Source organism: Typopeltis vanoorti, chromosome 5, assembly GCF_054136105.1.
Source record: "Typopeltis vanoorti isolate ZY-2024b chromosome 5, IOZ_Tvanoo_1.0, whole genome shotgun sequence".
Taxonomy (NCBI): Eukaryota; Metazoa; Arthropoda; class Arachnida; order Uropygi; family Thelyphonidae; genus Typopeltis; species Typopeltis vanoorti.
The window spans coordinates 85,161,380-85,185,851 of NC_143553.1; the positions used below are offsets into that span (position 1 = coordinate 85,161,380).

Sequence of the window (24,472 nt, forward strand, 5' to 3'; positions counted from 1 at the left end):
GCCTCAGCACTCTCTTTGAATAGGAGTTCGAATTCATACCAACATCTGCGTAGAAAGAGAGTTTTAGAGCAAAGATTGTAGTCTGCCTCTATTCCATGTTGCACCAATCCAGACTTGTATCAGATTTACTGTGAAGAATATAAGATTGATGTTCTTGTATTCTTTTTTTTCTATTGAACGTCCAGTTTGTGAAAAGTATGAAAGCTGGCAGTCATATGGAACTTGATATACACTAGGAAGAGACATAGTTGAGAGTTTATTAATGGAAATATAAGTAGCTACTAAATCATATTTCCTCAGAATTCTTGAAATAGTCTCTAATATGCCAAAGATAGGAAGAGTGATCATGCAGTATTGACTTGGGAGGTAGTGAAACATGAAATTTTAAGAAGGGATACATGCAGAACTATGAGGAAGGTGATCGTGACAAGCTTAAGAGGAAGCTTGAATCTGTCCAATGGCATAAAACCCTGCACAGGAAGGATGTCCATGTCAGGAGGGTAAATCAGGTAGGAATTAGATGGATGAGTGGTATCGTTAACTATGAGCTGGAAAAAAAAATGTTCTGTAGGGTACATTAGGAGAAAGGTGACCAACAAGCTCATGAATGGTACAAAGGTTAAGCAAGCAACAAAGATGACCAGCATAGTAAGGAAGGCAAAATCAGATTATGAGAAGAGAAAGAGACAGATGACCAACAAGGGATGGATTATTATTATGACCTATAGAAAGGAAATAAATAGTCAGAATTAGCAAATGTAACTGATAATAGTTTCCCAAATAACACCACATGAAAATAATTAAACGAAGCATTAAAAGAAACAAAAAAATGGAAATCAGCAGAAGATAAAATCCCAATAAAAGTTATAAAATATGCAGGAAATAACTTTAAACTATGATTTATTATGTTAAACAAAATATATAACACAGGAAGAATATCCACCTATTGGAACCCGTACCTGTGATTCTTATCTTTAAAAAATGAAGTAAGAATAATTACAACAACTGCACAGGACTAAATTCATTAAACACAAATTACACTCGGGTCTCTTTTTATGCAAATTTCAAGTTATGCGGTATAGTAGGCCCACAGATACGAAACCTTTCGACACTTCTGCGCATGTCAACAGAAGGAGAATCCATTCTGATAACTGGGTAATCCAGCGTTTCCCAAACTTTTACTACGACGGAACACTTCACAAATCTTAAAATTTTCATGGAACACCTTGGTTATTTTGTAATGTATTAATTAATTGTTAATTATCTGATTTTTATTAATTAATGATTAATCAATAATTAATGATTAATAATTAATTAAACAAATTAAACATAAACATCATCAAATTCCTGACATGTACCCTGAAGAGGTGTACAGTATATGATAGTACTACATGAAAAATTTATATCATTACTAACTTCCTATCTACAATTTTCCTCTATATCAGTCTGTTACTTCTCAAGACTTCAACACTATCAGATCTTATATTTCTATCGTCTAAGGCACTTTGTACTGTATCAATCCACCTATATCTTGGTCTTCCTCTAGGTTGTTTTCTTGCACACATGACAGAGAACACTTGCTTTGCTAATCTTTCCTCGCCCATTCTGTTTAAGTGATCATACCACCTGAGATTAACTCTGCAAAAGCATTTTCCAGATCGACAAAACTTAAAGACAGATCTTTGTTATATTCCCATGCTTTCTCAACTATTTGTCGTAAAGTGAAGATCTGATCCTGCAGCCTCTATTTGGCCTGAATATCCAGCTTGTTCTTCACCAAGCATTTCTTCCACAATTCTTATCAACCATTTCTCAAGTATACTGGCATAAATCTTGCCAGGAACACTCGGTATGTGAGTGTTCCTGGCAAGAAATACTCACATACCTCTGGAATTCTCAGAATATAAGAATTATAGAGGTATTTCTCACATTCAGTTTTCTTTCTCTTTTTATATATGGGTACTATTAAAGCTCTACTCCAATCATTAGGAATTCGTCCCTCTGTCCAGGCCTTCTGAACTATGCAGTGCAGCCACTGTAAGACTTTTATACCACCATACTTCAGCATTTCTGGTCGAATATCATCTACTTCTTCTGCCTTTCCACATTTCAAGCCTTTGATGGCTCTTTTCTACTTCAAGTATGGATATGTATTCCTGATTGTATGCCTGTTGAGTGTTTCTTACCACTGTGCTATTACTGCTTGTTTCATTTAGGACTTTTTCGAAGTAATTACTCCATACTTCAAGGATATCTTTTTCTCCCATTTTCATGTTGCCTTTATCAACTTTAACTTCTTTTACAACAATCTTTCCTTCATTTTGAAGCTTCTTCAACAACCGCCAGAATATTTTGCCACCTTCTTGTTATTTATTTTCTATGTTCTTGTCAAAGTTGCTATCGGAGAGCTCCTGAGAGATTTGTGTTTTTTGTTGATTTATTGATGTTTTGGATTCAATTTAATGGACTTAAGTGTGTAATTTTGGTATATTATTGGAGCTTTATTAGCGTGGTTAGTGTACTAAAGTGTTTTATAACATAATCTATGTCGGGAAGTCGCCGCTAGATGAATTCGTAATGTGTAGTGTTCGTGCAAGCTCCAGATAAGATAAGTATCATTTTCAGTTATCGATACAAATTACTTAATATTGTGTAGTTTTGTTTTGTTTGCCTTGCGTATTTTAGTGCGTCTATTTTTGGTGTGTTATAACATATAATTTGACAAAACACGTTGAAATAAGTATGGCACCTGTGCGAAGGAAAATGGCGGCCAGTAATGAAGGTTCGCCATCGTTATCAAAGAACGGTAGCATAAAAGAAATGAGTCAGTGTACTAGCTGTGAAATGTACGCTTTGCGGAGTGCAGTCGGAGTGCAGTTGGTTAGATGATAATAAAGGATTGAATGTGTGTAGAAAATGTAGGGAGAATGAGGAATTGAAGTGTATTTCGGATCGTGAGTGTGATATTTTTGTCAACCTTCAGAATGAAGGAAATAGGGATATGACAAGAAACGGCAAGGTTGTACATGAAAATTGTGAGAGTGTGAATGTAGAAAGTGTGAATGATAGTATAAATGGTTTCTCAGAGAACAAAAAAGATGAGATAGATGCATTGAGTGAGATCGCGTTGTTGAATAGTGCGATAGAAAGAGCAAAACAGCAGCTAGAGTGCATGAACAAAAGTAGACTGAATGAACCAACCAATAATAAAAGGTATGACAGGAAAAATAGACGTATGAATGTGAACATGAACAAAATGAAGGATAGAGTGCTGTATGGAGACTCGTTAGTACGAGGTGTGTTAGTAGAGGATTTGACAAAATCGTACCAACCTGGTGCGACCATAAAGGACGTAACTGAGTCTATTAGAGAGCAAATGGAAAGGGTGAAAGAAATGATTGTTGTGGCAGGTACGAATGATTTGAAAGGAGATAAAATGGAAATGATAGAAGACCTGAATGAATTGTTTGAGGTAGCAAAAGAAAAGAGTGAGAGAGTTCGAATGATTAGTCTTTTGCCACGGTATGACAGTGAAATGTTTAAAAGGAGGGCTATAATTGCGAATGACTTTATGCGTGGGTTATGTATGACGCGTGGTGTGGAATTTGTGGATGTGTGGAGTGAGTTTGATGGGCGAAAGGATCTATATAAGATGGATGGCTTGCATTTGAATGGTTACGGTGTAAGAAGACTTGAGAAAGTGTTGCTGAATGTAGTGGATGTGCAAATTCAGGGAAACTAGATTTGTAGAGAGAGAGATACAGTCCTTATGGAGGCAGTTGAATGTAAGAATGATTATAATATGCCAGAGCAAATAAGGACAAGAAATCTGAGTGGGATAGTTAATATAAGGCATCAAGGTAGGGTTGGGGCTAATGGGGGTCTTAAATTCATGTACACTAATACTAGGAGTATTAGGAACAAGAAGGAAGAGTTTTTGGCCATGGTTGGCACTTCCAGACCACAGGTTATAGGTATTAGTGAAACATGGCTGACTGTAGATGATATAACTAGTGGGATTGAATGTGATGGGTATAGTGTGTTCAGGAATGACAGAGAGAATAAAATGGGGGAGGAGTATTGTTGATGATAGCTGATGAGCTCCAGCCAAGGAGAATAGAAGTTGAATTGCAGGATAGAGAAAAGAGCACATTTGAGGCCATTTGGTGTGAGATTGTGGCTAGCAGAACTAAATATACAATTGGGTGCTGCTATAGACCAGGTGATGGAAAAGATGGTGGTGACAGTATGCACAAGCAAATAGAAGAAATGGGTGGAAGGAGGGTGATTATTATGGGAGATTTCAACTATGGTCGCATTGATTGGAGTGAGGAGAGGACACACGGGAGGAAGGAACTGGATTTCATGCGGTTATTAAGGGATAACTATCTGCGACAACATGTAACGGAAAATACTAGGGGTCAGAGAGTGCTTGACCTAGTAATTACATCTGAGGATTTGGCTGTAACAAATATGACCACGTTGCCACCAATCGGTGAGAGTGATCATAGGGTCTTAATTTGGGAGGTGGCTAAAGGTGTAGAATTTTCAATTAAGACAGGGTACATGTGGAATTATCGGGCTGGAAAGTATGACAAGCTTAGGAGTTTGATTGGTTCAGTGCCATGGCATGTACAACTGCAAGGACTAGAAGTTGATAGTGCATGGGAGGTAGTTAAGAAGTGTTTGCATGAAGCAATGGCTGACTGTATACCTAGAGTCCGAATAATAAATCAAGTATGGGTTAAATGGATGAATAACACCATTAAGCTTGAGTTGCAAAAAAAGAAACAACTATGGAGGGAATTTAAGGAGAAGGGTGACCGGCAGGCACATGAACGGTATAAAGCGCAGGCCAGAAGGGTGACGAGTGTGGTAAGAAAAGCAAAAAAGAATTACGAAAGAACATTGGCCATGCAGGCTAAAGAGAATCCTAAACAGTTTTTTAGATATGTAGCAAGTAAAAGGAAAAATGTACATGGCAGATTGATTTTAAAGAATGCCAATGGTAGGGAGGTAACTGAATCAGTTGAGATAGTTGAGTTACTGAGTGAGCACTTTGCAAAAGTATATCATCCAGGTGGTGACATTGCAGAAACGAATAAACCAGTAGATTATACGGGAATTGTGGTTAATGAAGTGGAGGTGAGTAGTCTATTGCATAACCTCAATGTCAATACATCTGTGGGATTGGATGGTATACCAGCTCGTGTTGTACGAGAAGCAGCTAAAGAATTGTCAGTACCCTTGACCATTTTGTTTAATTTGAGTCTCGGGTCTGGGTAAGTCCCGAGCGGGTGGAAAGAGGGGAAAATAGTTCCACTGCATAAAGGTGGTTCAAAGACTGCTGTTGTAAATTACCGACCGATTAGCATATCAGGAATCATTGTCAAGGTCTTAGAGAAATTAGTCAAGAAAAGAATACAGGATTGGATAGATGAAAATGGGATATTGTATGGGGGACAACATGGTTTTGTGAAGGGTAGATCATGCCTCAGTAACTTGCTCACGTTTTATAACACAGTGACGGCTGAACTGGATAGGGGTAATGGGTTTACAGTGATACTACTGGACCTTGCCAAGGCCTTTGATAGGATACCACATGGAACCCTAATCAGTAAACTGGAGCAGATGGGTATAGATATAGGGTTGGTGAGATGGATAAGAGGGTGGTTGAAGGAGAGATATCAAAGAGTGGTTTATTCAGGAGTGGAGTCTAAAAGACGTCTTGTGACTAGTGGAGTGCCACAGGGCTCTGTTCTTGGACCACTGCTTTTCAATTTGTTCATCAATGATATTGGAAAGGATCTGAGAGGAAGTGTTCACTTGTTTGCTGATGATGCAAAGTTGGGTAGAGCAATTGTGAGTGCACAGGATGTCAAAATTTTACAGGATGATTTGGATAGTTTGGAGGACTGGGCTAGGAAAAATGGATGTCAATTTAATGTGGCAAAGTGTAAGGTTATGCACTTTGGGGTGAAAAGAATAGCAGCAGTATATCGCATTGGTGGAACCATACTCCAGGAGATTGATGAGGCCAGGAATTTGGGAGTGTTGGTGGATAGGGAATTGAAGTTTAGGGGGCACATTGCAAAAGTAACTAAAACAGCTCACCAAATCACTTGGCTTCTGAAAAATACTTTAACATGCAGAGACGAACAAGTTGTTGTTCCTCTGTATCGAGCCTTGATAAGACCCCATCTGGACTTCTGTGCCCAGCTATGGGCACCAGTGTTTCTTTGTGATGGGGAGGAAGTGGAGAGGGTCCAGAGACGAGTGACCAAGATGATAGCAGGTCTGTGGAATGAATCTTATGAGAATAGGTTGAAGATTTGTGGGTTGCAGAAATTGGACGATAGGCGAAGGAGGTGTGATATGATTGAGACATTCAAATTACTGAAGGGTTTTTGTAAGATTGATCCAGAAGATATTTTTGAAAATATGACTGGGGGTGGGAGGACTAGGGGCCATGCATGGAAGCTGGGCAAGAGCATGGTTGACAAGGGTGTTAGAGCTAGGTTCTTTACTTGGAGAGTGGTAAATGAGTGGAATTAGCTTCCAGAGTCTGTTGTGGGTGCTACGACCGTGAATGAGTTCAAGGCAAGGTATGATAGATACTGTGTGAATGTTGAATAGTTGTTCTTGACATGATGTTAGGGTCTCCCTCGATGAGTCTGTCGACTCCTTGAAGTTTCCCGGAACAATAATAATAATAATAATAATAATAAAAAGTCCTCCCATGACTTTTGTTTAGCAAGTTTTACCCAGTGATTAGCTTTCTTACATTTGTCTCTGTATTCTCTAAGAGCACAAGGTGACTTATTTGCCAGGAACTTTTAATATGCTTTCTTCTTTTCCTTCACTGCCTCTTTAACTTCCTGTGTCCACCATGAAGTTCTGATTTTTCTATCATTGCAGACAACCTCACCACATGCCTCTCTGTCTGACTCTGTGAGGGTTTTCTTCAAGGCTTGCTACTGAATCTCCAAAGTGTGGTTCCTTTTCTCAAACTCTTTCATTGTTTCTTCAATAATCTTTGTGTATTTTAGTCTACAGTTCACATCTGTGAGCTGCTCAACTTTTATACGCTTTAAAACTTTCTTACATGTTATTCTTTTCAATACGAAATTCAATTTTATCCTGCTCAAGACTAAATAGTGATCACTTCCAATTTCAAATCCTCTGTACACTCTGGAGGTGGATGAATCACTGTCTGTTGCATCAAAAAAATGCTGTTTTTACTGAATAGTTCAATAACTGCTTTGTACCAGAAGTGGAAACATATATAAAGCAAAAGCTCTCAATTTTAAAGTTATATTAATTTTTTACAATGCACCAATTCATCCGCATTTAGAACATCCAAATGTTGAAAGTTTATTTTTCACTTGGTTAGACTATAATAAATTTAGTTTAATCCTTTATCCAAGTGCCAGCAAACAAAGTTTGTGCCTGAAAGTATTTTCAGGACAAGGGTAAGGTGGTACAACACTGGACAACTTGTTGCAAAGGTGGAGCAAGCTAACATCACTCCTATCTAGTATCTCCCATAATGCAAAACATATCTCCTTGGGGATATGTATAATATAAAATTATATGCATAATGTAAAATCTTTCCCTAAATCGAGAGTAATTTAATAAAAAGCGGTGGCACACTGTTTGGCAACTCCTATAGGTAGAGATGACTTTGCTAATGCTTCTCCACTTGGGCCTGGCTCCCACTGAACAGACCTCAATAAAGGTCGAAACTAGTCTGTGTAGTGGCCCTTCCCTTAATGCATAACATTATACATATCCGCTAGGAGATGTGTTTTGCATTATGGGAGATACTAGATAGGAGTGAAGTTAGCTCGCTCCACCTTTGCAACGAGCTGCCCGGTGATGTACCACCTTACCCCGGTCCTGAAGATACTTTCAGGTGCAAAACTTTGTTTGCTCACACTTGGATAAAGGATTGAACTAAATTTATTATAGTCTAACCAAGTGAGAAATAAACTTTCAACATCTTTCTCTAAATCCAGAGTAATTTAATAAAAAGGGGTGGCACACCTTTTGGCAACTCCTATAGTTAGAGATGACCTTGCTAATGCTTCTGCCTGGTATCTCCACTTGGGCCTGGCTCCCACTGAAGAGACCCCAATAAAGGTCGAAACTAGTCTGGGTAGTGGCCCTTCCCTTAATGCATAACATTATTATACATATCTGCAAGCAGATGTGTTTTGCATTATGGGAGATACTAGATAAGAACGCTGTTAGCTTGCTCCACCTTTGCAACGAGTTGCCCGGTGTTGTACCACCTTACTGCAGTCCTGAAGATATTTTCAGGCGCAAGCTTTGTTTGCTCACACTTGGATAAAGGATTAAACCTAAATTTATTATAACATCCAAATGTGCAGGTAGTGTTTTTTCCACCCAATAAAACTAGCATTATTCAGCCATTAGATCAAGGCATAATTGCTACTTTTAAAAAATATTACGTTAAGCACAGTTTTCAATTTATATTCAATAAACTAGAAAACAAATCATTAACAGTAACTGACGTTTGGAAAAATTAATTCTATTTTGGGCTGCTTAAATCATGTTGCATCTCCTATCGCTGAAATAAGCCACAAACTTTAAATGTCTGCTGGAAAGCAGCTTGGCCTGGATGTGTTGCAAACAGTGCAACTATGCATAGATCTACATTATCAGCTGAAATCATTACTTTGCCACAGGAAATTGGTGGAGAAGGTTGTGATACAATTAGCCAGCCGACGTAGACAAGGTGCTTGTGGATAATGCCTTAAGTGATGACGATGATATTGGATATAGATTAACTTTAGATATCGTTGAAGATTCAGAAAACGATAATGAAGCGGAAGAAAAACCTGCCCCCCTCACTGCAAATATAATTCGAGGTCTTGAACTGTGCAATAAATTGGAAAATCATTTTCTTGTTAATGACACGAATTCTAAACGAGCCTTTAAATTTCAACGTGAGCTGAAGAACTGTATGTCTGGATATCACCAGCTGTATAAAAAATTAGTGAAATCATCATCACAAAGTTTAATCACTGATTACATTGTCAGAAGATAAAAATCAGCACAGAACGAGGGTAAAGCTAATTCTGTTTGTGAAGAACCATTGCCTTTACCATACAGATCTGATGTGCTGACTATCTCTTCTGGTGATGAAAGTGATTTTGCACCAGTTCGCAAAAGTTGCCGAATATCGTCTAATAGCGATGATAATTCTGATGACAAAATGTAAAAAAAAAAGTTACTTTTCAATAAAATGAAATGAATAAAGCTTTAAAACAAACTTAGGCATTCTTATTTTCCTAAATTTTCATAAACTTTTTTAATGCGATTTTAGGTTTATTTTAATTCATTGCTTGTTTTATGCAGTTTTTGAAACGTATGGAATGTATCCCTAATTTTTCAACATAAGTCATTCCTTTTTTGAGATTTTTTATATGCGGTTTTCTGTGGAACGTATCTACTGCATAAAAATAGACAAGACTGTATAAGATTATGCCAAAATAGTGAAGACCAGAATCAACCTAACTAAAGGACAGAATGGTTTTAGAAAAGGACGATCTCGTACAGATCCTATATTCAGCCTCAAATTCTAATTGAGAAAAGAATAGAATTCAACTTAGAAATGTATCGAACATTCATAAATTATATATATATATATGTATAAAAAACCTTTCGACAAGATATATATATATACTCTTTGATGTACGAAAAAAACCACTAACCTAAAACTTTAAACCACTCTACAACCTATATGATAAAACAATAAACAACAACAAAAAAAAAAAAAAAAAAAAAGCATTGAACAGAACCAAAACATTTAAGTAACAGAAAGTATCAGATAAGGATAATCCCTTTCTCCAGTTTTATTGGGAATATATATGAAATAATCAAAGAATGGAGAGTAATCAACACAGAAGGAATTTAAATAGAAAATAATTTTATCTTAGGTAACTTATTTTTTGCAGAAAACCAAGCAATATTTGGATCAACTGAGGACAGTCTAAAAAGCAGCTAAACATAAACTGAATTTAATAATAAAACAATATAATATGTCAATCTTAACTGTATTTTTTAGGGAAATTAGAATGTAGACTAATATTATCTAAAATAAACTTAATTAATACTTCTAATATTTTGGCAAAGTCCAATTCCCATTGTCATGGAACAAAATATAATAATACATGCATGCAGGCACTACACTAAATAATGAAGATGAAGCATGTTAACTGAGAATAGGCTTTAAGCCCTAAATAATCCTCACCCCCCCAGTGGGCTAAATTGAGCATCCTTAGCTGCTCTGGCAAAGTACAGAGGATGAGAGCTTACCAAGTTTGGGACAGTTTCATACAACCAAATTTGGTGAGGTAGGGTAGTTTCTTACAAAAGCAGATTCAAGGAAAATTTTTTCGTATTTATATTTGCTGCGAGAGTAAAGGGGCTTTCTTCCAGCGTATTCTTTTGTGGGTATCCAAAGCATGGTCAGCAAGTCCTAAGTGACTGTAGTCATGGAAACATATACACTCCTTATGTTCAGCAATTCTGATGTTGGCTATCCTGTCTGCCTGGCCACAGTAGAATAGTTTATAACTACAAGGGACTAATAAATATCTGGTAAGTCTAGGGGCTAGGACTACAGCTGGTCTTTGGTGGAACTGATAAGGGATGCTAATTTTCTATATGGTTTGTAAATGGTTGAAAGGCTGTATTTTTTTAAAATTTTTGTTAGTTTTTTGGATATGCCTTGGATATATGGCATAGTGATAGCTTTTGGCGCAGTCTCTGTTCTGGAAAGAGCGAGAGGATGTGTGATTTGGAGTTTTAATATTGTATAATTTTATATATAATTTTAATATGGTAGGAACTGTAGCCATTGGCTAAGGTTATGTGAAGGTGGTCAAGTTCAGTGGCGAGGGCACTGTTATCTAAACTAATTAATTTAACTCTGTTATATAAAGTTTTAATAATTTCATACTGTTGGGATGGGGGGGGGGGAGAAAGTGACTGTTTGTTAATGTGTCAGTCTGTGTGGGTTTTCTGTAAAAAGACAACGGCAGTGATCCGTCGTTGGTGAGTAAACTTGGTTGGATGAAAGTGATATAGTAACGGGAATAGAAATGGAAGGATTCAGTATTTTTTGCAAGAATACAAAGGGCAAGAAGGGGGGGGGAGTGCCGTGATGATAGCATGGGAATTAAGTCCACATAAGGTAGACATGAAAGGGGGGAAATAGCGGCAATGGTTATGAGGCAGTGTGGTGTAACGTGGAGGTTGAGAGGAAGACATATTTAGTTGGATGTATAGGCCTGGGAATGTGAATGGTGGTGATGAAGAAATGTATAAACAACTTGAATTAGTGAACAAAGGAAGGGTAATTATGATACGTGATTTTAATTATGGCAGTATAGATTGTAATGAAGAGATAGCATTTGGGAATAAGGAAAATGATTTCTTGAGAGATAACCATCTTGGGCTGCACGTAAAGAAGGCATGCGAGGATCAAGAGTTCTAGATCTGATAATTTCATCAAACAATGTAATTGTAAGAGGGGTATCACACTTTCCTCCAGTTGGTGAAAGTGATCATGAAGTAATCACCTCTGTTGTGGCTAGTCATATGCAGCCTTTTGTGGGGAAAGGATATATGCGGAATTATAAGGCTGGTGATTATGCCAAGCTTAGAAGACAGCTTGGAACTATAATGTGGAACGAGTTGAGCGGTAAGGAAATAAATGCTGCATGGGAACTGATAAAGAAATGCATAACAGCATCAATGTGTGAATGTATTGCTAAGGGTCAAAAGGCTGAATAAGGTAGGTGTAAAATGGGTGAATGTAGAGCTTAAGCATGAAATCTGGAAAAAGAAGGTACTTTGTAGGCAGTACAAGATGAATAATAATAGTAATCAGTTACATGAAGAATATAAAGAACAAGCAGGAGAGTGACTCAGTTAGTAAGGAAAACAAAGGTACAATATGAGCAAAAATTGGCAAATCATGCAAAGAAAAACTCTAGAGGTTTTTTAGATATGTAGAAGGAAGAATGATCATGGTAAGATGAAGTTAAGGGATGAAAGTGGTAGAATGGTAACTGCTGCAGAAGACATTGTTGAGGTATTCAGTGATCAATTTATAAGGGTGTTTCATCCTGATCAGGGTGGAATCATAAGGAAATTAAGTGTAAAGGACATAGGAAGGGATGGCTTAATTGTGAGTGAGCAGGAAGTGTTTGAGGAAATAAATAACCTTGATGTCAATAAGGTTATTTATTGACATTTATGGTGATATGTCATCAATAAGATTTGATGACATATCACCATGCATCTTAAAGGAATGTTCCAGGAAATTGGCATGCCTGTTTAATAAGTCTCACAGCACAGGTTCCAATGGAGTGGATGGAGGGTAAAATGGTTCCACTGCATAAAGGTGGTGATAACGCTGTAGCTTCAAATTATAGACCGGACTGGAGTTGTGAAGGTCCTGGAGAGATTAGTGAGAAGTAGGATACAGAAATGGATTGATAACAGCAGTATTCTCTGTGGTTATCAGCATGAGTTTGGTAAGGAGAAATCATGCTTCACTAACTTACTTATGTACTATAACAAGGTGACAAATACCTTGGATAGAGGAGATGCATATTTGTACTTAGATTTTGCAAAGCTTTTGATAGACTGCCACATGACAAGCTCTTAAATAAATTGAAACAGAGGGGATTGGATAACAGACTTCTGAGTTGGATCAGTGACTGGCTGTTGGATAGGAATCAGAAAGTTGTATATGGGGGTGATGTATCCTGAAAGAGAAAGGTCACTAGGGAAGTGCTGCAGGGGTCAGTTTTGTGGCCATTGTTGTTCAATTTGTATGTTAATGATATTGGGTTGGGTTTAACTAGTGATATCCAGCTGTTTGCAGATGATGCAAAACTGGGGAGAGCAATGCAGAGTCAAGAGGATGCTACTGCCTTACAAGAGGACTTGAATAGATTGCATGAATGGGCAGGTAAGTAAGTGGAACTATCAGTTCAATGTTGCAAAGTGTAAAGTTTTGAGATTTAGTAAGCAACAATGGGATGCAAAGAGATTTCTCATCTCCTCTACTTCTGTTAAAGTTTCCCCACCAAGTGGGGAAACTTTAACAGAAGTAGAGGAGATGAGAAATCTAGGAGTGATGGTGGACAAGGACCTGAAATTCAGGAGCCACACTGCACAAGTTGTGAAGACATCACATCAGATAATGGCAATGATGCATTGGACCCTGACATGCAGAAATTGAGAGATTATGATTCCATTGTACAAGGCCTTGATCAGGCCTCATATGGATTATTGTGCACAGATTTGTTCGCTGAGTTTTCATGGTGACGAGGATATGTTGGAAAGGGTCCAGAGAAGATTCGCAAAGGTAGTCAGTGGTCTTTGGAATGTACAAGGACAGATTGAGAGAATGTAAGTTGCAGAGCCTCGTGAATATGAGGAAAGGGGGGGGGGGATATGATCGAGACATATAAGCTAGTCAGGGGTTGTTATTGGGTCGACATGGAAGAGATTTTTTCATAAAATGGGAGAGGGGAGTAGAACAAGAGGCCATTGCTGAAAAAAACTGCATAAGGAGGGTGTGAACAGAGGAGTAGGTTTTTTGCATGGAGTGTTGTTGGTAAGTGGAATGCATTGCCTGAGTGCGTTGTGGGTGTAGACACACTGAATCAGTTTAAAGCACGGTTGGATGAGCATTGTGTGCAATAGTGTGTACCTCCCACGATGAGTATCTGACTCCATACAGGTCAAATGTTAATAATAATAATAATAAAGTATCTAGGAAGGGGAGACTGTTGTCATTGTTTTTTTCTAATGCGAACTGGATCCTGGTATGTTGATTGTTTTAAGTGTGTTAAAAATATGCTGGGAGCATCCAGGCCATGCAGCCAAATGGAGAAAACATTATCGAAGAAGTGTAGTGGGTGGATCATTATGGGGCAGAATTTAGAGCTTTCTCTTCAAATGTTTCCATGAAGATATTAGTTGGGGGGAAGGGGAGTGAAAGCAGAGAGCCCATGATTGTCCCCCTGTATTTGTTTGTAGAGGGCTCTCAAATGTTTCCATGAAGAAACTAGCCAGGGAAGGAGAAAGTGGAGAGCCCATAGCTGTCCCCCCCCCTCTGCTTGTAGAGGACTTTGTTTTATCCACCCCCCCCCTGCCTAATTTCTTTTTCTCATGTGAACCACTAGGAGTAGGAGACACTATTTAGGACTGTAAACCTACTCCTACTCTCATTGACATGCTTCATCTTCATTATTTAGTGTAGTGCTGCGTGCTTGTATGGCAATTTGACTTTGCCGAAATATTGAAAGAATTAATTAAATTTATTTTAGTTAATTAGTCTATATTGTAATTTTCTTAAAAAATACAGTTATAAATAGCCAACATATATGCCTTTCCACAAGACTTACAAATATGCCAATCTCTCAAGAAAAAGCTAAAACTATAACATTCAAAGGAAATTTGTTATCTTCCCATCTGAAATTAAAATAGTAGCAGACAATAAAATAATCACACAAGTAAACAATTTTAATTATTTGAGCTATAAATTAAGTTATAATGAAGATTTAGACATTTCTAACAAATGTTAACAAATCCTCCAAAGTAAATGAATAATAAACAAAATATTAAGGCCAGCAATAGTTTCCAAAAAAAAATAATAATAAAAAAATTAAGAAAGAATGTATAATATGTTATCAAAACCAACATATTATATGGCATTGAAGCAAGGACAAAGAAAAAGAGAAGGAAAAAACCACTGCGGCAAAAATGAAATACCTCGGCTAATGAAGATTTTTTTTTTGCCATTTTTCGGACTCGGCTAACGAATGTTTTAGTGGATGCGCTCGCTAACATAAAGCAGCAAACATGAACAGTCGGGCCATTCCAGGAGCTTATCTTTTCCATCTGTGTGTGTGTGTGTGTGTGAGAGACAAAGAAATGAACTGACCACATCACATAGGGGGAGACCCACCAACCCGACTGGGTTGTTTACGTTCCAAAGATGTTTCGATGCAACTTCATTTACCAGTCTGACTCCTGAGGGAATTCTGGAAGGATCATTATCATATCCTTCATGCTATTTAAGTCACTGTCATGGCATGGGACGAAGTGTCAGTTAGGACACTTAATGCTGCCTGGAAAAAGCTTGCTGCAAGATAAGAAGTGCTGTTTCCAGTGTTCAAGATGCTGAAGATGCTGCTGGGGAACTTGCTGCTGAAAATATTGACATTGTAGATAAGATAGTCTCCTTGGGCAAAGCATCACATTTGGAGGTAAATGAAGAAGATGCAGAAGAATTACTTGAAGAACACTCAAAAGATCTTGAAGAGTTGAAAAAGAAACTGAATCAGGAAAGAGACAAGGAAGAAAAAGTTTGCTCATCAGAGGAGGAGGACAGCAATAAAACTGGAAGAATGCCAACAGGTGACATTAAAAAAATGCTGCACTACTGGGAAGAGTTTCAGTCTTTGGCTACAAAGTGGCATCCTAGCAAAGCTGAAATGAACAGACTTTGTGCCTTGTTTGAAGGCAAGCGTCTGAATCGCTTTAAAAACATTTTGAAAAAAAGAGAAGTTCAATCAACTTTGGACAGATTTTTGACTTCTCCTTTAGCAAAGAGACAGAGGCCAGCTACTGAAGAAGAGGGGACTTACCTTGAATAAACTTTGAAAATTTGGATGAAGAATAGTAAAAACATTGTATACATATTTTCAGTTTAATAAAGTGTACATAATAGTGTAAAGATCATTAGTTTTTCATTCTACTTTCCATTCTCCTTCATCTAATTGGGTAGCTGTTCATATCAGCCTTTGGTGAGTTTTTGCCCTTTTACAGTGTGCTTTTTACTATTTTATAAAACTTATCTTTAAATAGTAGGCAGCATCCAGAACGAATTAAATGATTTTCTATAGAAACCTACGGGAAATCACGTTTTGGCTAACGAATGCGATTCCGGAACAAATTATCTTCGTTAGCTGAGGTATCACTGTATATGAGAACAGCAGGTTATACAAGACTAGGAAAAAAAAAAAAAACGATGAAGACATTCTGAAAGAACTAAACCATATGGCATATGATACAATACCCAGGAAGATGATGAAACACTGGCACCAAACAGGCCACCTGGCTTAGATAGTGAGAGAAGGAAAAAGAAATTATATTTTTGTTTTAATCCTTGACCTAAATATCTTCACGACTAGTCTACTTATATATAGAGGCTGTTGACTCTGCATCAACAACTAGCTCTGATCTGGAGTATTTAATATATGGTGACACATTGTACTACTTGTGTATAGAAAATATATGACTTCCACATCGTTACAACTTTATCTTCCTGGGTATGGCTCCCACTGAAGGTCTTAATAAGTGAATTCCATCAGATGCTTGCTTATGGCACGGCTCTTATTGACATGTAAAGTTTACTTTGTAACCAAGCGGGGGGGGGGGAGACTTTCTTCAGCTAATCGTTTTATATTGTTTTTGAAAATCATCTACACTGAAAAGAAGAAATCACAGAAGAAGCTTTGCACGAGATCACAATTTTAAAATTACTGAGGTATAAGAGGCAGTATGTCATTCAAATAGTTTTACTTATCAAAATAGCTGAAAAAAAAAAAAAATGCTGTTAATTCTGCATTGATAATGTCCACTGAAATATCTGCATTAATACTGTCAAACTCATACAGAAAGAATGTTTCATTTGCCACTTCAACAAAGAAGCAACAATATGATTAATTTTTGTTATGGGTGGATCATTAAGCACACTTTCAACTACCACAACTCTTTTCAGGAAAATTAACATTATCATTATCTCTCAATTCTGAACATCAGTTATCAAATTCTAAAGCTGTTACACTTTCTTTCGCTATGTGCAAAATATTAGTGCAAATATTTTTGTACTGGTGCAACTTTTGCTGCTAAACTCAAGTTATCTTAAGCTTAGCAGCAAAAAGCTTAATGAGATTTGAGTTGATCTGGATAGAAATATATAATTATTTGCTGATGATGTCAAGTTAGGAAGAGTGATAACAGGCATTTCCAACACAAAATGCTTGTAGGCTGATCTGCTGTATGGGCAATGAACATCAGCTGAGTTCAAGGTTATAAATTTTGGAATGAGGACATTGCAGGCAGAGAATTATATTAATGGTAATTTGCTACAAGTAGTCAAAGAAGATGGAGATCTGAGGATGATGATAGACAAAAGAGTTAAGTCTAGGGTCACAGTCTTAAGGTTAATTAAGCAATGTCATTAAGTCACCACACCAGATAAAAGCAATGTTGAAGGGAAGAACACTACTTTGAAGGAATAAGGAAGTTATTCTTCCCCTGTATAAGGTTTGATAAGACTGCTACTCTAGTAAGATATGGTCATCTTGCTTCAGAGATGAGAAGACAACTGAAAAGATTATATCTGGCCTATGTTTGAACTGTGAATATGATGAAGACTGAGAGAATGTTATCTTTAGTGAGTAATAGATGGAAGAGAGAAGATGTGATAGAAATATAAGTTAATAAGAGGATAGTACTGACAAAAGTGAGATTTTATAGGCTCATGGCCGGCTGGAGAGAACTCTCAATCCCTGGAACTGAGCATAGAATGTAGTGAGTGTGTGTGGAATGAGCCACCAGTGGATGTTGTGAGTGTATCATCGGTATTTTATTTTATTTTTTTAAAAGGATATGAAGGCATTTAGTCATTGACATGGAAGATGTCCTCCCTTAATGAATCAACAACAACCTGGAAGGGCATGCATAATAATAATAACAACAACCCATAATTCTGTGTTCAGAATTTCAAACAGTTCTTCTTGTAAAATTATTATTATTATTATTATGTGACATCTCCAGGGAGTCCAAAGACTCATCGAGGGAAGGCACCCACTCCACTCAATCCAACTACAGCAAACCTCATGATCTACACCAATGCCATCTACTGACCACCACAACCACTAGTATCTTTGCTAATGCTTGGGTCAAGTATTAAAACAAAAATATTATCACTTGCCTATTATAATTAACTGGCTAGCCTTCTTTAGACAGAAATAAACTGTATCTGTTCAGTGCTAGAATATTAGCACTATTTTACCGATGTGAAATAAGGAAATGTTTCATTAAGCAACAGGTGAGTACAGACACAGAAACATGAAAATTTAATTCTACAATAAGATTTCAAAAATTCTAAACTCAGAGTTATGGGCTATTCTTTATAGCCTCTGAAATTGCAATGAAAAAAGAATTTGAGAATATTCAAAGCAATCAAAAACAAACATCCAAACGTATCCAAAACATAAAACCTAAGAATGTATTTATGCCATGCATCTCATTGTAATGAATTTATCTTCAGAGCTAGTAACATAAGATGACTTCAAAATCTGTCATCAGTAGAGGTCCCAAACTTCCCATTATACCCAGACAAATGCCTAAATTGGAATTACATAAAAAGTAAATCCTTAACAGCATTTACTCAAGCTAAACCTTTCCAAAGTTAATAATATACAAAACGAAATATCAACTCTCAAAAATATTATACTAAAAGAGGATAAAGGCAATCCCGTAAGAATAATGAATCAAATAGAACACAACAAAAATGCATTATCTATTAAATGATACTACTTTCAAAATTACAGATGATGTTCCAACTAACAAATAAAAAAAAGAAACAACTTTGCCAATTAGTAAAAGGATCACTTGTAAGTCAAAGAAATCACTAACAAAACGAAACCTTAGCAAACTAAAATCCAGAAATCTAATCTTCCTTCATCTAGTAGTTGGCAAAATAAGTTGACTCAACTACTAAACTTTCCAAAGCGTTGTCAAAGAGCCATTCTCCTATTTAAAGGCAACCTTCCTCCAAAAAAAAACTTTGATGTATATTCATTTCAAAACTAATTTAGAAAACCATCATCAGAAATTGATATCATAATCAGCTTTCACATGAAAGAGTTATCTTATGAACTGACACTCTCGCCATGATATTTTGGAATTATTCAAATTTACTGTTCATATTGGTCATTTACACAGAATGGAAACATATGCATATATTAATATGGCGATGCCATACATTCCATAATTGTGTTAAAAATTTATATGAACTAGAGAAATCCACAATAACTGGTGCCTCTACATTACACATGATTTGATATACTTATAACTAAGATTATTATAAGATGCCATGAGATGTTTACCATCATCTTTACATTCTGTAAGAGACTTTTTATTCTTTGGTAGGCGAGGATCCAGCCACTGAGAAGTTCCTGAATTATGGCTAGATAAAAAGGTAACACCAGTAGTTAGTATATCATTTTTTGAACAACAGAAAAATACTTCAATGTTTTTATTAATAACTTTTACAGATAAGAATTAAAGTTAAACAGAGTTGACAAGAGGCAGTAAGCAATTACCAACTTGCTAAAGAGATATACATGTATGTATATCACTTAGTGACAAACATTCATTTTGGACAAGTGACAAAGACTAATATCCACAATCAAAAGAATTTCTATTAATGAGTAATATGTAAAATTATCAGTAGAGTAGAGGTCAGGAACTTTTTTTTTTCATTAGAAGACCAAACATTTCGAGGAATCCATCATACCACAAGACTGAGGACAGTGGATATTATATATACAATGGGAAAAAAATAATTACTTTTTGTACGCGATGAATATTTCAAGAAGGAAATAAATTTTTATTCCTTCATAATTATCATATCAAAAAGTGTTAAATTTAATAAATCTGCACATACTAGATCCATAACCATTCCATTATAACCATAAGCCAATAACAAATAGTCCCATGTTTACATCTCTTCATTTCCAATTATCTTAAACTTATTTTTAAAGGAATTTTCATAAATTCCTTATGTATTATAACAATTATAATGGTTCATTTAGAAAATATACTGAAAATGAAATATTTAATGTGTGTTATAGTTTAACACTCAAATATAATGAAATCTTGATTGTAGTTATTCATTATGTATAATTATAGAGACAACTATGGCCTGGAGCACTTACTTCAATTAAACTAAGATAAAATAACATTCACTGTTTTGACTTATATATCAAGATCATTAGGAACACACACACACACACACACACACACAAAAGCTGGGATACTACGTCAAAATACACTACAATAACTCTTTCTTTTAAGGTTACACGGCGATCAGCATTCATGTTTATGAATTCAGGGACACAAAACACACGTGTTGAAAAGATTATTTTACTGATTATTAATAAAATAATAACTTGACGTTTAGACCCTTATACTGAAGTCATCATCAGAAAGGTACATGTGTATAGGAACCAAGCTACATGCTATTGTACTCTATAAAGATAAATTAAATCTATGCTGTTAACTAATCTTTTTCTTAACCTGACCTCTAGCGATAAAAAAAAAAAAAATTATAAATAAAAACTACAATAAACTCTGCTAAAGTCCTCACGCATGTACTAAGATTCTTCTGGAATTGTACTACATAGAAAAAATGAACCATTTGGTATTGGACCACAACACCTACCAAATGGTAAATTACAACCTCATGCAACACAACAAAAAGAAAACTACTGAACTACTTAAATCAGTTAACACGTGGCCAGAAGAAACAATTAAAAAATTAATACCTTACTATGCCCGCACGCCCAGAATTTATGGCCTGCCAAAAGTACACAAAACAGACACACCATTACGTACAAATGTGGAAGGAATCGACTGTCCGAATTACCACTTAGCCAAAAAATTAGTAGCCACACTCAAGGAATTGGTAGATCATTCACCTTCCTACATAAAAAAATACACAACATTCCATAAACAAAATTAAAAACATTACACTCAACGACCAAGATCTATTAGTCAGCTTTGACATAACTTCCCTTTTCACCAATGTCCCAATCAACGATACTATCTTGCTCTTACAGAACATCACGGCCCTCTTTGGCCACATACTCCGCTCCGGGTATTTCGTGTGGCAAAACAATTTTTACCTTCAAAAAGAGGGTACAGCCATGGGCTCACCACTCTCCCCCCAATAGCAAACTTTTATATGGAAGACTTTGAGCAACGAACTCTACAGTCGGCGTGCCTAAAGCCCAAAATTTGGCTCAGATACGTCGACAATATTTTCGCCATTTGGCCCCACGGCCACGAAGCACTAAATACATTCCTTAGCCACCTGAACAAACAACACAAATGCATCCAATTTACCATTGAAATAGAAAAAAACAACTCTTTTCCATTCCTAGACACACTCATCACACGTCTTCCTTCAGGCTGTCTCTCTCCTCAGTTTACTGCAAACCTACACACACCCAGGCAAGTACATACACAAAACTTCTTATCACCACCCAACACAAAAACTAGGGGTCATAAGCACCCTTAAACACAGAGCTCAAACCATTTGTTCAAATGAACAAGCTCTTAACCATGAATATGAGATCATCAACCATACCTTTATAAAAAATGGATACAGTAAAAAAAAACATTCACAAGATCCTCCACAGAGATACCACTAATAACAAAAAAGATTTCAAGAATGTTATTGCCATACCATATGTTAGAGGCATTTGCGAAAAAATAGTTAAAACACCACACAAATAAAACCACCTTTAAACCACCCCCCGACAAAATTAAGACACCTACTCAGTTTTTCCAAGGATCCTCTGCCACACCTAGCCCACCCAGGGGTTTACAAAATACAATGCACATGTAACATACCATACATAGGAGAAACAGGGCGAACCATCCCAATCAGGAAGGATGAACACAAACAACACAATAAATACCTCCATTTTGGAAAAACTGGCCTTTTTGACCACGCACTTGAAACATACCACAGAATTGATTGGAAAGGTACCAAGTCCCTACGCCGCACCGAAACCTGGTTCGAGTGGAAATTCGAAGAAGCATGTGAAACGCTCAAACAAGATCCGAATCTGAATAAAAATGATGGTCTAACTAACTATTCCAAGAATGTGGATGACCTATCTGCAACCTTCATAGCAACCACAAAGAAAAATCTCAATACAAGAAGACACTGTGAAGTGTTTTTTTTTTTTTTTCCCTGAACATTCAATAGCAACTTGTACTGTACAAATCCAAAAGATAATCAAAATATAACAATATGAACTGTACAATTCCAGAAGAATCTTAGTATGCGAGGACTTTAGCAGTTTATTGTAGTTTTTATTTATTTATATATATATATATATATTTTTATCACTAGAGGTCAGGCTAAGAAAAAGATTAGTTAACAACGTAGATTTAATTTACCTTTATAGAGTGCAACAGCATGTAGCTTGGTTCCTATACACACGTATCCTTCTGATGATGACCTCAATACAGAGGTCAAAACATCAAGTTATTATTTTATTAATAATCAGTAAAATAATCTTTTCAACACGCATGTTTTGTGTCCCTAAATTCATAAATATGAACACTGCAATAAAACTGCTCTGTTCAGCCACTGATCTAGATTGACCCCTGGCAACAGAGAGAGAGAAATTATTATTAAGAGAGACTTCCAGGGATTCAGTGACTTATCAAGGGAGGCCATAAACTACCAGTACCAGCTGTCATACCTGTTGTTAAATTCATTCGCATTACTTGAACACACACACGCACAAAAGCTGAGTTCAATCCATTACAATCACATACCACTCCATGAGAGAAAAATTTAGTCCTCACCCACTTCTTGACAGGATTCATTTTCAAATTCCAAGGATGCCCTCACATCCTTTCCCAACCATCCATCAAATGAAAAATTCCGTATGGCCCTTTAAGAAGTTTCTAAGTCTCAATCACACTGCCCTTCTTTCAACTGTTTGCCAGTGTCTGAAGTCTACAAATTCTCAATGTATCTTCATAATCAGTATTCTGCAGTCCTGATATCTTAACCACACTTGGAAACCAGGAGACCAGACCTGTGTGCAATAGTCCAAGTGAGATCTTATCAAGGCCTTGTTGAGTTTGCAATCTTTGTTATACATCCCTTAAACTTCCTGTCTACTAAAACCCAAGGTCCCTAGCCTGAACAATTTCTTCTAGCATAAACCCACTAATATAATACTATGAGAGGGTGTGCTGAAAAGTTGTGATAATCACCATGAAGGAATTAAGGTAGAACCACAACTTGCACATTATTGTATATATTCTACATGAAAGTTACATACTTGTTACAACACTGCTGCATCATTTGCCATTCTCTGAAAAAAAAGTCTTTCCACTGTTGCACAAACCAGTCATTATTGTTCTAGGTGTTTATCAGAATTTTTCAGTCCCTCCTCATATACTAGACATCATTCAAATAGTCTGCAAGTACTGCATATCAGTAGCACTTATGAATACCTACCACCTTTGCATCATCAGCAAATAGCTGTATGTCACATGTCAAATCCTTTCCCCAATATTATTAATGTACAGATTGAATAACAATGGACCAGGGATTGATTCCTGTAGTATACCACTAGTCAATCTTATAGATTTCCCCCTGCCCACACATGTACCACCTTTTGTTATCTATCATTCAGCCTTAGCAAAGTCTAAAAGTATTGTGGTTTGTCCATTCTCCTTGTCTAAGTCAATGGTAACATTATTATAGAATGTGAACAAATGCAAACATGACCATTCCTTAATAAATCTATGCTGTTCATTGCAAATTACAGTATCTTTGTCAACCCATCTCTGTATGCAAACCATAACCAACTTTCCCAAAATCTTCATCACCACTCCAGAGATACTGATAGGTTGATAGTTGGATATATCAGTCTTTGCATCATCCTTGTGCAACGAGATTACCATAAATTCTTTCCACTCCTGTGGAATCTCCTCCATTCTGAAACTCAGTATACCTTGGATCAAAGGAATAGCCAGTTCAGCTGAATACTCTTTTAGCATCTGTGCTGACATCCCATCAGACACTATTGTTATTCAGGATTAGGCTTTCAGTTTGTACAACAGCTCTAGTACCTTATATACCTGAGTTTCTTCATCTGCGAAGAGGTAATGGTGAGTTCAATGCTATATATACAGCAAAATGGCCACTCATTCATTGAAAAATCTCTTCTGCATCAGTTACTTGAATACTATCTGCATTCAGATGGTATGTGGGTACATATTCTTTCATATTCATTCTTTCCTTTACTTACAGTATAATGATAGAATTCTTTTGGTTGTCCTTAGCTTGCAGAACCAGTTTCTTTTCATACTCAGACTTAGGACAGTTGCTTATAATTATGACAATTTATGCACACAGTATTCCTTACACAATCTTTTTCTTACGAACATCTAGCTTACTTAGATTACATGTCCTTTTCACTATTTATTAGAACGTGTCCCCAGACAATAACATCATTTAAGTATTTTTTTTAACCTCTCTACCGGCCATGGTGGATTAAACAGTGATACCAAATTGCACTTCTCATCT

The 24,472-nt window shown here is 36.5% G+C and overlaps 1 protein-coding gene across 4 annotated transcripts in view; it reads right to left on the reverse strand.

Annotated features, from left to right (window-relative positions):
• Positions 1 to 24,472, reverse strand: part of LOC150106609 (membrane-associated guanylate kinase, WW and PDZ domain-containing protein 1-like) — a 494,883-nt gene that overhangs the window by 222,494 nt on the left and 247,917 nt on the right. For all 4 annotated transcript variants that reach the window (XM_090393225.1, XM_090393223.1, XM_090393226.1 and 1 more), the window contains one exon: positions 19,236 to 19,315. In XM_090393225.1, coding sequence (XP_090249351.1) covers positions 19,236 to 19,315 — 80 coding nt within the window. The remainder of the gene's footprint in view (positions 1 to 19,235; positions 19,316 to 24,472) is intronic.